The following is a 14,192-nucleotide window of genomic DNA, read 5'->3' as shown; positions in this document are numbered from 1 at the left end:
TAAGGGAAACCTTCTCCAGGACTGTGTTTCTCGACCTGTTTTTCCCTACAGTTCCTGCTAACTAGGGTTGCACTCGGCAGCACTTCCACATTTACCAATAAGAGACCAATCTGTTCAAGCAAGGGCTCGCAAACACAAATGAATGTCATGAATTATGGCTCCAGTAAAAAACAAAACAAAACAAACCAAAAACAAACCAAAAACCAAAAAACAATAGACCTGATGACGGACTAAATTTCCCATTTTCAGTTGCAGAAGAAAATGTGAAATCCAAACAAGGTGCAAAGAAAACAGTAGACAACCTCTCACAGGAACGGCCTCTCAACATTTCCTCATCTCTGAGATAAAGCAATAAACATGGGGGGGGGGGCGCATTGAACTCACTACATAGTGCAGCCCTGGGACTGTTTTCTCTTGAGATGGGACAAAGACACTCTAAGGATGAACAAGAAGCATTGCCCCTAATGAGGATTAGTTGAGAGGTGTAAGTCAACAGCACAAGATTAGGAATGTTTGACGTGGTTCATCTGAGTGTTAAAGGTGCAGTACCCTTTTCTGAGGCTTAAGCAAATAGTCTAGGTAATGGGTTTCTATTGTATGACTTCTCTTACTACTTTTTAAGAAAAGCTCGCATTTGATTTTTCATGTTTGAGTCATCTTTTGCTAGAACCAATATTCTTTACGTGTTTGAACAAAGTACAGTAATGACACGCCAGACAGCATGTATCAAAGAGAAGCAATCACATAAATTACTATGATATTACTATTCTCACAGCATCATTTTTTTAAATTTTACTTTTTACCATCTATGATATTAGCTAAAAACAAATCTGACTTGGTTGAGTACAGGGGCTTCCTGAGAGGAAGCTGTACTAAAATGGCCTCCCAAAGCAATTCCCAATGAATATCAGTGTGCAAAGGAATAATTAAATGGGAGAAATTTAACATTTTGTATTGCAAACTTTGGGGGAGGTACTGGGTATTGGATCCAGAGTCTTGCATGCGGTAAACACATGCTCTACCACTGAACTACACTGTTAGCCCTTGGTATATTAAAGATCTTAGACAGCCACTAGACATGCCTCATAGAGAATTCTGTTTTTTGTTTTTGTTTTTTTTTTTTTAAATTAAGGTTTCTAGACTATTTATGATCTCTGAGGCTGTAAAGAAGGAGGGTTTGCTACACCTTTGACTTCCAGGCTCGTGTGTTCATGAACAACAAAGGGCGAGGGATGGAAATAGGTACCAAGACGGGCAAGAGAAGACGGAGGAGACAGAGAGACCAGGTGACAGGGAACAGCTAGTTTCCCAGCACAGACACCAATAGACAGGTAGCTTTGACACTGTACCTAGAGAGGCTGCCCTCGGCGGCCAGGCCCTGGGAGTCATCGAGGACATTAGGTTCACTGCAGGAGGGGTAGGGAGATGAAGCATTTAGGGAAAGAGAATGCAAAAGGAAAAAAAATAAAAAGAGAAAAAAGAAAAGGAAAGGGGAAGGGGAAGCATGCAATTTTCTGTTTCCAAGAACTGAAAATAAATTTAACAGAACAGGGAAGGAAAAGGAGACAGTCAACCATTTCACCTTGTGCTGGGTTTGTCGAGACATAGGACTCAAGGCAATGGGGGAAGGAAAGACTTCGGATGGGTACGACTCTCAGAGGAGCAGTCTGTTTATTGGTCAAGAGTTAAAATGAGTCCAAATGGACACATGAGCTCTAAGCTCTGAAACGCATTGCAGAATAGATCTGTAGAAGATGAATCCATGATTTCTTTGGTAGCCATTTGGCTACGTGGTTATTATTTTTAACTTACATTATGGACACAATATTTCAATGACCAGACATTTTCTCGTATTTCCTAACATTACCGCACAGAAACCACTTACCATGAATGGCCACAACCAAAGTCTGGAAACTGATGCCATTAAGAAAAGCAAAGAAAGAGCCCAACTTCCCCTGCTAATTTTGCAATGGAAATGTCAGTAAACAAACTGAAGGTATCTTCAAAACATTACAAGGAACTCACATTTACCTCCCTAATCTACAGTCTCTAGTGGCTGAATTGTTAATCTAACAGAAGCCTGTCAATTGGTGAGCAAATAATAGTTTGCCCAGTTATTTGAACGCAGATGAGGTGAGCAGCGCTGTATTTTATTCACATTCCCCTCAGGCTTAGCACTGAGATAAGCAACCATAGGCATTCAATGCACATGTATGAAGCTGTATAGATGTAAGCATCTACAAAACTGAAGAGACTATTCCCAAAGAACTGACTGTAAACTTAGTCTCTGTCCCCAGGGAGAGAATAATTTTTTGTCATGAACAAAGACAGTGTTCCCTTCTCCAATTTTCCAAAATGTAATTCAAGAACAAAGTGATTCGTTATAGTGTCTTTTTAAAAAACTCCTTGGATATGTTTATACTAGATAAAATTTGTCCCTGTAAGTAAGTTGGTCTATTATTATGTACAGGGAAAGAGAATTAGTAGTTTGGCTTATTTTGAACAGGTTGAAACCTCTCTAATTAAAACTCCTATTCTAGTTTCATTCTCAATACAAACGTGGATAATTAACAACTTAAAATAAATCATGTTACCAACATTAATTGCTTGTGTTACTTTTATCTGGACACATCATTTGGTTCTTTGGTTACACGTTTTATTTATAAAATATTTCATGCTTAAAGGGAAATTATCAAATGTTAGGTTACATGAACTGTTTATTGAGTGGTTTGGGTACAATATAATTACTCCAGTATATAAATCAGACTAACTTAAACATAGTCATATATACCTACTAATATTACAGTCTATGTGGAAATCGTACTACAATGAGTGTAAGGGTATAAACAACAGTGCTGGGGATATGGCTCAGTTGCCTATAGCATACGTAACGCTGTGCGTTAAACTCCTCCAGTGAAAAATACAAAATAACACACTCAAAATCAAGCCACACCAATTCTCTGAAAGAATACAGTTCTTGAAATGAAAATATTAGTTGTTTAAAAAATAGATTAACTTTTATGTTGATATTTTCTGTGGTAATTTTATTGAAAATATGTAAAGTTCAAATATGAGTGTTTATTTAAATACAAATTTAAGTTTCAATCATGTATTATTGTTTTTCCCAATTATAACATATTTTTTTTAAAAAGCCAAGGGCTCCTAAGTGGGCTTTTAAAATTACATTCTTATATAGCAGAGAACATCAAGAGAAAATGGTTTAAATGGTTTAATCACTGAGTCTTAGAGTTATTGACTCAGTAGTTCCCCTTCATATCATTTTAGCCCACCTCATCTCACGGTGGGGAGACTGTGAGCTATATCCAGTGGCATGCCAATGGTCCACAGTGTCAGAGGCATACTTTCTGCTTGGTAAAAAGCATTCCTACATGCAGCTGGATACTAACGATATTACAGAAGGCTAAATGCCTAGAGTATTAAGTAAAGCTGGCCTACTCTTGCCAAAAAACCCTCACTAAATCTGACTATAAGGATGTCGTTGACCAGAATAAAAGGATTATATTTTTATTTATGGATATCTCAATGAGAGGCAATACCTTGATCTCATATAGTATAGAAGTCTCATTTGAAGCCTGGCTTAGAAATCTGCAACTATTACCCATAGGGACCTACTTGAAAATGCTTTGTTGAACAGTTTCTCTAGAAACATAACCCATGCTTGTTCTCCTTCAGTCTTTAGAGGATAATGTGGCTGTATATGCCCCCAAATGCAGAGTATAAGACAGTGGTAGCCTTTTACCTTTGGCTGGGTAACATGCCCACCTCAGCCTGAGGTGCAGACATGCTGGAGACGTGGCTGGAGAACCGCCTCCTTCCAATGGCACTCAGGAGACAAGCTTCCTGTTCACTTACCACACTGGGCATGCTTACAGAGTCATCTGAAAGTGGGGAAGGAGTCACGTGTTACAAAACCACGATACCTTTCAGAAAATCCCAACCAGAGCTGTGCTTGGGTTCTATCCCTGTCTTGGGTACAACTTCAGGGCTGTCTCTAGGCCTAAATGGTCACAGCTACCTCTGTACATAAAAAACAAAACAAACAAACAAACAAACAAAAACCAAACCTACCATCCCAAGTGGTCCAATGATAATCCTTCATGTCTACAAATTTCTTATCCTCTCATACTAGAACAGCCTTCACAAAACACATGTAAACTTCTTACTTACTTTTATCAGTACAAACCAATGTGTACCTGCAAACCAAAGATTTTAGAAAAGCTAGACTGTACATTAACATTTAGACTACTGCAGCAATGGTTTAGTTGGGGGTTTGTTTTCAAATAAGTCAGTTACATTTCCTTGACATTCAAAAAACCATTCAGTTCTTTCAATGATTTCCAGCCTGCTGGGGGAAGGAACATTTCAGATACCTTAGGGAAAATGTTTGGAAATTATAACATCTATAAACATTGGGAAAAAAGTATTTTGGCCAAAAACGAGCCCCTTATATGATACAGATATATAATGGAAACTCGCCAGTCTTTTGCTTTTAACCCCTACTTTTAAGTGTACATGTGCAGCAGTTTTTGATCTGCTATCTTTTTTTTTTGTAACAGTAAATCTTTAGCACACACATTCAGAAATTCCTGGGATAACTGCATTACAGGGGAGTCTTCAAACTCAAATGTAAGTTGTTTCTTCTCAAGTGTCATTTTAATTTCTTCCTGGCTTCTACAGACAGCTGGTATTTTTTGAGTACCGTATGCATGCTCTGCCTGCTATTCTTTGACAAATAGGACCTTGTGAGTTCTGACCATCCCTCTAGCCAGGATGCTCAGGAAACAGACGAATATGTGATTTTCTTACAATTTAACAAATTTCCAAGGAAAGGTCAGATATATATATATATATATATATATATATATATATATATATATTCCCCCAAATGTCTAAGGCTATCAATTTCATTTTGAATGCTCTTTTAAGATAATGACAAAGCGGGCAGTCCAGGAAATGGCTAGAAGGGCAGGAATCCTTCCTAGGCCCTTGCTAGCGTGGCCAGGCGGGCTGTGTGGCTTGCCTGGGTTCTGTGGTGTGACCTACTTTCCTCATCCTCCTCGTCAGTCCGACTGAGGGTGTCCTGTGAAGCCTGTTGGGATGGCTCGCTGTCCTGCTCCCAGACGGTGCCTGTGCCCGTGTTGGAGCGCGACATGGTGGCCAGGCTCAGGCGGTAGGCAGAGGTGGATGTGCCCACCGTGCTGATGGAGGTCTTTCCTTGGTAGGCTGGAGTTGAGAGACCAAAGGAAATGTGTAAGGCAATGGAAAAAAAAATGTTTGTTTCAAAGTTCTCCTTGTCCTTGACTTTTTTTTTTGATAACTCCAGACTTAAGGAGTAATTAAGATAAAGTTGCCCAAGAAGTTGGAGAAAAAGTCAGTATTGGCCATTATGTGTATTTCCTTATGAAGGCCTGAAATCCTTAGCAAAGGGAAAAAGGCTTTTGAAATTTCTCCTCTTAGTGTGATTATTTTTCCTTTGCTTAGGCTAATAGGATACCAAGTAATTTTGACTTGAACTGCTGATTCCAAACCTTAGTTTTACCATGGCATGTGCATTGCTCACATAAGAATACTGCAACAATAAGAAATTTTGCATGTTTGCTATGAACCTAAAATCAAAATCATGACACAAAATCATGGTCTCCTCTTCTGGAGACCTCAGCATTAGAAACTCCTCAGCTCTGAGGCAGATGGTTCCATCAGAGTCAGCAGGATATCTGAATGGCCAATTTGTAAATATTACCAACATTGCACTTTTTAGTATTTGTATTTTGAACATACTGCAACTGTAGTAAAAAACTCCATACTGTTACATAGGGGCGATGACTGCCCTCTAATGGTGAACAGCGATTTAATTTCCTCCCTGTTCCTAGAACTGCAGGGTAAAGCAATGCAGAGTAAAGCAATGCAGACTCAAGGGGGAAAGCTCTCAAATGAAGTACCTTCCCCCCCTGTCAATTTCATTTAGCTCCTTCCCATTGCGGTTTGAGAAACATTAAGAGGCTTTAGAAAACATAAGACAAACTTAGTGTAAAGTCACCTCACTAGCTTCACTTTTGATGTATATAAGCTGTTTGATTCTCTGAGTGTCAATCCTCCCTCCCCCTGACGCCCACTCCCCCCCCCCCCTTTTTTTTTCTGAGATTGGACTCACTTTGTTGCCCAGGCTGGCCTCAAACTCACAGAGATCTGCCTGCCTCTGCCTCCCTGACTGCTGAGGTTAAAGGAGTGTTTCACCACACCCGGAAATGTTCTCCCTTTTAAATTGGGCTTTGAAAGATAGTTTTTGCAGATGTTTTTGTGTGGATTACAGGAAATAATACCGATGAAGTTATAACAGATGCTCAATAAAATGAACCCCTCTATCAAAAAGGGAATGAAAGAATGTAAACACCTTTCCCCCCTATTAATTATTTAAGGGCTTAACCACTAAAAAGAATATTTAAAAATATCCAAGAAAAGAATGTAGCTGAATTTCCATGATAGACCTTTGACATTTGTCTGATTGTTAGACACAGCTGCATGGCCAAATCTACCGGTCTGTTAAGAGAGCTAGTACAGGCGTGCATGGCTTACAAAAGAGCAGGGAGTTGAGCAGGGGATTCTTTGTGGATCGTGAATCCCATCCGCCGGACTCAGAGGACACCACGCATCCTTACCTGATCCACTGTGCACCGCCTCTTTCAGAATTTTCAGTTCGCTGTTGAACTCGGCGATGAGCGAGCTTTTGCATAAAGGGCGGGGGATGAAGCGCCGCTCCAGCTGGTCAGCAATATGTTGGCGGGCAGAAAGCTCTTCATGATTCTCTGCTGGTTGGGCCAGCAGCTAAAAGGAAGACATTGCATCCTCAGGACCCCGATTTCCCCATGTGTAAACTGGGCTAGCTTTGATGCCTACCCACTTCCTAGATACGGGAAGAAAAGAAGGCCATGCATAGCAAACAGCAGTGCCAGCACAAGGGCATTATTTAGAGTCTCTGCCGGAAGAAACCGGGGCCCAAGAAGAATAAAAGCGTACATACGTACTCATGAAAGAAAAAAAAAGAAGAAGCCTTAACTTTCCCACTTTTTTTTTCCATGTTTCTGTAACAGTAGATTTCAATTAATGCCATTGCCAGGGGAGAATGTTCTCTAGGTTCTCTAGAACATTCCACCGGGACAGTTTTCTCCTTTTTTGAAAGGGATGGGTGGCGGTTGGGGTGGGAATAAGTTTGGCGGGCTTTAGTGGGTGAGAAGGTGCCCTGAATGTGAGATAATGTCTGGACGCGCTTGGGCCGTTTCCTCATCAAGCACGGTGGCGGTAACAGTCCCACGCCCGTGTTCCGTGTACCCCTCCCGCCAACCCAGCACTCCTGCCCTAATGGAGAACCGGCTTGTTGCCGCACCTTGCACTGGATGAAAGGGCGCAGGAGCACAAAGATGGGGATCCGGGTGCGCACGATGAAGTCCAGGAAGTCCCACAGCGCCAGGCCGCCCACCTTCCGCAGGGCCATCTCCTTCACCTGCAGGCTCAGCCAGTACCACTGGCTGCCCAGCTGCCTCTCGAAGCAGACGAGAATAACCTTGAGGGCTTCACAGCCGCAAGAGAAAAGAGGAGCCTGAGGGCCTGTGCTTCAGAGCAATCCTGCCCATAGCCACCGCTCTTACACACGGGGGGGGGGGGGGGGGGGAGGTCTAATTTGTTAAACTCCGTGCTTCTGGGAAACATAACGTACACTCCCGAGCCGGTATTCCACACCTACAGGCTCAGGTGTTTTGATGTAGATTAGAACACAGCTTTGTTAAGTGCATTGGAAAATTTCCAGTTTGAGAGGAAAGCAAAAATGGGGGTAACGTCGGTGGCCCACTGAACGGAAAAGGTGCTAGAAGTATGTGTATTTACTGATGCTCTACAGCCCAAAGGCTTTGTCACAGTGGCTGTATGGAGCCGTAAGAGTACTGCACACATGCACAGCTGAGATACAACAAAAATAAAAAAGGTACAATGGCCTGACAAAGAGAAAAAAAAAAAAGGTAGCACCTTTATTAAAAAGGCAGAAAGTGGAATGGAGTGAGAACAATTTTAAATTTAATTAATAATTTTTTAAAATTTCTGGCCTTACTTAATAAGCTTCCTTCTCCATCATATTCTGGGCTTCCTAACCACCAGGCTTGCTTCTCTACCAGGCTGAATTTTGTTTGAGCCTGGCTTCCTGTGCCTTGGGTAACCGAGCACCTGTCTGGGTTAGCCCTGCCTACACACTTTCTTTCTTTTCTTTCTTTTTTTTGGGGGGTGGGGGCATAGTAAATGATAACTTTTTATGTGCATACCCTTTCAGAATGCTATTTAAACACCTTATGTTCCCACATTCCAAGGACCTGTTTGATTCAGGGAATTTGTATTTGTCTCACACTCTCCCACCAACATCCACTTTGCTGAACAACAATAACAACAACAACAACAAAAACATGTCAGGTGAAGTGTTCTTCTTCTGGGGTTTTCCATTGTCAGTGGTCTTTATTCTTGGTGCCAGTCCAAGAGTGGTCTCCCCCCCCCCCCCCCGTTTACTTCCTTCAGGGACAATCAGTGTCTCTCTGTTACTGAATGGGAGGGCAATCCTTAGCAATCCTTAGATGCAGGAATGGGGATGTGGGGAAGTAGGAATGGAAGTGGGAAGAGGAACTGGAAGTTTGTAGGGAGAGGGGGCTGTCCTCACATTATTGAAGATCAAGATGGAATGTTAAGACATTGCCAGGGAAGAAAAAGAAAGTTGGCCGAAGAACTAAGGTCTCGTAAGGCCACCATGCCCTCCCTCTCAGGATGTTGACTGCCAGCTTCAAGGGCTGTATTTAAACAGATTACAGCCCAATGAGAACCACAGAATACACTACCTCACAGCACCCGCTAAAGGTCAGAGTTTTCCTGAACCGGCCATCTTCTGTAAACAGAAAAGACTTCCAGGGGAGGGAATGGAATGCCAACCCAGCCACGAAACCTTCGACCTGTGCTTTGTCCTGCCTACAAGATTTGTTGTAGTAAAGACATTGTGGGAATGGCCAACTAATGATTGCTCCATGCCACGAGAGGGAGCCCACCCCTGACACTGCCTGGAGGGCCCAAACCCAGAGGCTGTAGAGCACAGAGACCTAGGATACAACTAAACACAACTGGCAAAAGAAGAAAGAGAAAAAAGAAAAGTCAATGAAATGATGCCGAGTAACATCCTGCTATGCTGATAGATTGATGCCAAGGTCAAGTGATAGTCTGCTATATTGATAGATTGGTGTCTAGCCCAATTGTCATCAGAGTGGCTTCAGCCAGCAACTCTTGGAAAAGGGTGCAGAGACTCACAGCCAAACATTAGGTGGAGCTTGGAGAATCCAGTGGAGGAGGGGAAGGTAGGATTGTAGGAGTCACAGAGGTCAAGGACACCACGAGAAAACCCACAGAAACAACCAACCTGAGCCCATAGGAGCTCACAGAGACTGGACCACCAACCAGTCTGCATGGGACTGAACTAGGCTCTCTGCACTTAAATTACAGTTGCATTGGAGCTTCTTCTTGTGGGGCAGGACAGTGGAAGCAGGAGTCGTCTCCGACTCTCTTGCCTGTCTTTGGAACCCTTTCCCCTTACTGTGTTGCCTTGTCTAGCCTTAATGGAAGAGGAGGTGCCTAGTCTTCCTTCAACTTGCTATGGCATGGCTGGTTGATACCCACTGTGGCTGGCCCTTTTCTGAAGAGAAAAGGTGGAGGAGTGGATAGGAGTGGGGGCTAGGGGGCAGGAGAGAAGGAAGGAGAAGGGGAAGGATTGGGATATGAGGAGGAAGGAGACACTTTGGTCGGGATGTAAAATGAATAAAATTAAAATTAAGAATAGTTGAAAAAAAAAAAAAAAGAGAACGTGCTTGTTGCCTTTTGACCTACATTTCCTGAAGTAAACCAGCTGTGCAAGAGTGTTTCTTTAAATACTTTCTGAGCCAAGATGGAGCTTAGTACATCCGTGGGTAGGGAAAAAGAGGAGGCAGGGGAGAAAGACCCACCTAAGTATGCTGCCTGGCTGGTGGACTCAGCCAGCCCTTCCTTGCGCAAATCTTTGCCTGCATCCCCGGGGGTGGAGCAGTGTGCTGGGGAACTCTCCAGCATGAAGTTCTTGCTCCTAGAGGTGGTGATGATCCGAGGGGGCAGAAGCACGTTAATGACGGTCTGCAGCAGTAGCTGTACCTCGGGCTGCTCCAGCCATGGGCTATCTGAAGCGCATTTTGGAAGAGTAAAGGGAAAGAACAACAATCACAAGGCAGACCTTCCATGTCATGCACTGAGCCATGCAACTTCTTCCAGCTCCAAACCAGAACACCCAGGAGTTGTGGACGTTTCCCACCAAGTACTTCTCCTTCCACGTACAGCACAGCTTCTGTGCCTGGCATCCAAGGGCTTCTGTTCCTAAGCCAGGTCTGCTGCTTACCAGTTCATTCTCTTTGCTTTTGGCAAAAATTTAGAGTATACTGGCCTGACATTTGAGATATGCTTTTCCTAAAAGAAAGACCCCCATCAGAAGGAAGAGTAATGAGAACGGCTTGACAGTTGGCAGCTGCAGGATTTCTGCAAACAACAGTGGTTGCATTAAAGTCTAGTCACCTGTCAATTCTCAGCGTATTGTACTTGAATCATTAACATCTTCTTAACTGAAACAATGTTCTCCCAAATCTCTGCTGTATTGAAATCATTTTAAATAGTATATATATATTTTTTTCCCCCTAAGAAGTAGTGCACAGAAATTCTTGTGCCAGGACAGCCAAACCAAATACAATTCCCATTACCCAAGTCAACCCCCACTTAAACCATTCCGATCCATTTCAACTGAGGACTTTCATGGGGAAAAACAGGAAAAGCAGAAACAACACCCGGTGGTTAGAAAACACAACAACAACAGTAGTTTCCTTTAGTTAAGTTAATCAGACCTTTGCTTCCAGATCCTACTGTGAGCACAAATGGGATGAGCAGATTTAAAAGCATCCCCTCCCTTCGCTCTTGATTGGTGAATGGGGAGATCACATGGCTTAAAGGAAAATCTTCTTTTAAAGCCTGTGCAGCAATAATAGAAAAGAAAAGGTCAGTTGACCACCGCATCCATTATCCACATTGGTTTCTACAGAGCGTCGGCGAAGGTGCCTCCCCGCTGGCTGCACCTGTAAACTCTGAGTTCGTGTGTCACCTTTGTGCCTTATGAAGTCCTGACTCACACTGATGCTGTACCACTGGCTTCACATAACAGAGCTACATTCCTAAAAAGACAGTACAGCTCACGCATTAAAAGAAGTATAATACTAGACCCACCTCCTTTCCCCCACTAATTTTCTCTATGTGTCTATCAATGACAATTTGGCATTTTCTCCAGTTGGGGGCTATTTAAAAGAAGGTGCCTGCCTAGGCCTTCTTCAAGCCAGGAAGAAAAAAAAAAAAAAAGGAAAGAACTAATCTTTGGAAACAGGTTATTAAGTTGAACACAGGAATGTCACCTTTTTCCTTCTGCACAGTAGACACCGTTCTTCTATGCTTTGACCATCTACCCATTTTCTGCATGGTAAAAAGCCTGTTGCCAGCTAATGGATAGGTCAGCTACCCATTTATAGCTGGTGTATTCTTTCCATTGATCACAGAGCTTTAAAACTGAGTGATACAGAGAAACAGTCAGGGGAATTGGGAATTTGTACCTTAGTTGTTAATGTAGGATACTTGTGTGTGTGTGTGTTTAAAATAATATTCAACCCACAATCATTAAAGAAAATTAAGCTAGTCAAAGTCTGGTGGGAACACAGGAAAGAAGCTCATAGTGTAATTCTTTCTGAAGATAATTTTAAACCAGACTTTGAGTGCTATTGTCTCTTTTAATTAACAATTGTGAGCTGTTTACCTATAAGCCATTAGTTTGCACACAACTTGAATAACCACAGTGGTTCCTGTGGTGGTGCCAGGACCAAATGACTCTGCTATTTTTGAGATCTCAAGAAGAATTACAGAAGCACAACTTAGGGCCATGCTCAGGACTGAAGCTCCAAACCTGTCAAAGTTTGGAGGAGTTCACACTTCTGTGTCACAGATTTTGCCCAGCCTTTGCAGAACGAGAGAGAGAGAGCACCACAATGATGTGGTGCCTCCACCAGCAACTCAATGAGCGTGACAAACAGGTAAGGCAGTCACACCTGTATCTGCAATGCTACAAGCCGGACAACAGCTGTGCTGAAGGGTAGAGGTGGTGAGAGATAAGGGCTGAGATGAAGAAGGGGTAATCCATCAGCAACACTGGAAGGTCCTACTACTCCCATCACCTGAAATACAAACAGAGCACATGACCAGCCTTGACCATTGCAATTTCATGCAACTGTAGTAAAGGAGTCTCATTCACCAGTAAAATAGTAACGAATTGAAGGTTGGGCATGTTATTCTCAGTCTTTTCTTTCTCCGTGCCCTCTAAGGCATGTAATGTCTGGAGTCGGATCAATCGTTATACGGGTTCAGCCAAGGTTTTGTAGAATGCTGTCTATAACTAACTGTGTAGGTAATGAGAGATGGATAACTGGGAGACCGAACACACTTGCAGATTCAAAGGAGTGCGGTCTTTGATGGAGCAGACACTGACAACAATGATGATAGCCACAGCTCTATGTGCACTAGGCATTCCAGCTACACAACTGTTGCCCAACTAGCTAAGCAGCAGATCCTACGGGATGGTTGGTATGCTCTAACATGGTTTCCAACACATTGTACAAAACCTTGTCAGGACCGGACTCTAGATATTACATAAAGGGTGAAGATAATTTTTCTTTGCATAAATCCTAGACTGGCCAACTCATGGTGTTATTTGGAGAAAGAAAGAAAGAAAGAAAGAAAGAAAGAAAGAAAGAAAGAAAGAAAGAAAGAAAGAAAGAAGGGAGGGAGGGAGGGAGGGAAGGTAGGAAGGAAGGAAGGAAGAGAAAGAGAGAGGAAGAAAGAAAGAGAAAGAAAGAAAGAAAGAGAAAAGAAGGAAGGAAGGAAGGAAAGAAAGAAAGAGGAAATAAAAGCCTCTTTTGTGTCTCCCCTCCCCAAACTAAGAAAGAAAGAAAGAAAGAAAGAGAAAGAAAGAGAAAAGAAGGAAGGAAGGAAAGAAAGGAAGAAAGAAAGAAATAAGAAAGAAAGAAGAAAGAAAGAAAGAGGAAAGAAAAGCCTCTTTTGTGTCTCCCCTCCCCAAACTAAGAAAGAAAGAAAGAAAGAAAGAAAGAGAGAGAGAAAGAAAGAGAAAAGAAGTAAGGAAGGAAAGAAAGGAAGAAGAAAGAAGGAAAGAAAGAAGAAAGAAAGAGGAAAGAAAGAAAGAAAGAAAGAGGAAAGAAAGGACAGAAGGAAAGAAAGAGGAAAGAAAAGCCTCTCTTGTGTCTCCCCTCCCCAAACTATCTCAGCTTTTAGCCAATAGTGCAGACTCCACCACCCCACTCTCCAACTGGCAGCCCTCAGCTCTCAGCGCAACTTTGAGGTGATTGTCAAAGTAGTGCATGGGAAACAGCACCCCAACACCCCGCCTGGGCAGGGGTGGGCCCCTGTATCTCCCATGAACCACCTTGAAGTGCACCTCGCTGTTTTCAGTGTCACCTGAGCCATCAGTTTTCAGAGGAAGGTAGGGGGCACAAAGTGGTTGACCTGTAAATCTTCAGTTTAGAGAAATCAATAGCAGAGTTAAACTGTGCAAAGTTCCATAAGATTGCCAGTTGGCTACTCACCAGATTGACACAGACATTGATCAGTGACCTAAGGTGAGGCAGGAAGGATATGATTGGCTGCCTCTGAAGTGTCAAACAAACCCCTTCAATCAAACTGCTGGCAGGCTCCCACTCAACCTGTCGCCTGGAACACAATATAGGAGCCATTAGCGGCCTGGCTCCCTTCTGGAGACAGTGTGAAACAAGTGAACGAGATGGTGGTCCTGACGTCAACTAAACACAGGATGCGTGCCTGAGACAACGGAGTGCTCCCCATGGGATGACATTTACCCATGTAGTTCCAAAAGTACAGAGCACACTGGGAAAGGAAGAAGGTGCCGAAAACGCAGCAGAGGCACACTCCTGCCCCACCGACTAATGAGACAAAAGTCTACCAAAGAAAAAAACAGAGATGATGAATGGGTCACATTTTAAGGTCCCGGATGCCAGTTTTGGGAGGTTCCTATG

The 14,192-nt window shown here is 42.9% G+C and overlaps 1 protein-coding gene across 11 annotated transcripts in view; it reads right to left on the bottom strand.

The window, feature by feature from the left end:
* Unc80 (unc-80 homolog, NALCN channel complex subunit) overlaps positions 1-14,192 on the bottom strand; it is a 181,264-nt gene that overhangs the window by 11,707 nt on the left and 155,365 nt on the right. For 9 of the 11 annotated variants that reach the window (XM_060368545.1, XM_060368540.1, XM_060368538.1 and 6 more), the window contains 9 exons: positions 13,746-13,869; positions 12,198-12,323; positions 10,956-11,079; positions 10,038-10,244; positions 7,403-7,587; positions 6,678-6,843; positions 5,065-5,244; positions 3,761-3,899; positions 1,350-1,406 (listed from right to left, as the gene is read on the bottom strand). In XM_060368545.1, the coding sequence (XP_060224528.1) occupies positions 1,350-1,406; positions 3,761-3,899; positions 5,065-5,244; positions 6,678-6,843; positions 7,403-7,587; positions 10,038-10,244; positions 10,956-11,079; positions 12,198-12,323; positions 13,746-13,869 (1,308 nt within the window). The remainder of the gene's footprint in view (positions 1-1,349; positions 1,407-3,760; positions 3,900-5,064; positions 5,245-6,677; positions 6,844-7,402; positions 7,588-10,037; positions 10,245-10,955; positions 11,080-12,197; positions 12,324-13,745; positions 13,870-14,192) is intronic. The other 2 variants (XM_060368541.1, XM_060368546.1) reach the window with 1 other exon arrangement.

This window comes from Meriones unguiculatus, chromosome 15 (assembly GCF_030254825.1).
Source record: "Meriones unguiculatus strain TT.TT164.6M chromosome 15, Bangor_MerUng_6.1, whole genome shotgun sequence".
NCBI classification, from domain to species: Eukaryota; Metazoa; Chordata; class Mammalia; order Rodentia; family Muridae; genus Meriones; species Meriones unguiculatus.
This window is presented reverse-complemented; position numbering and strand designations above follow the sequence as displayed.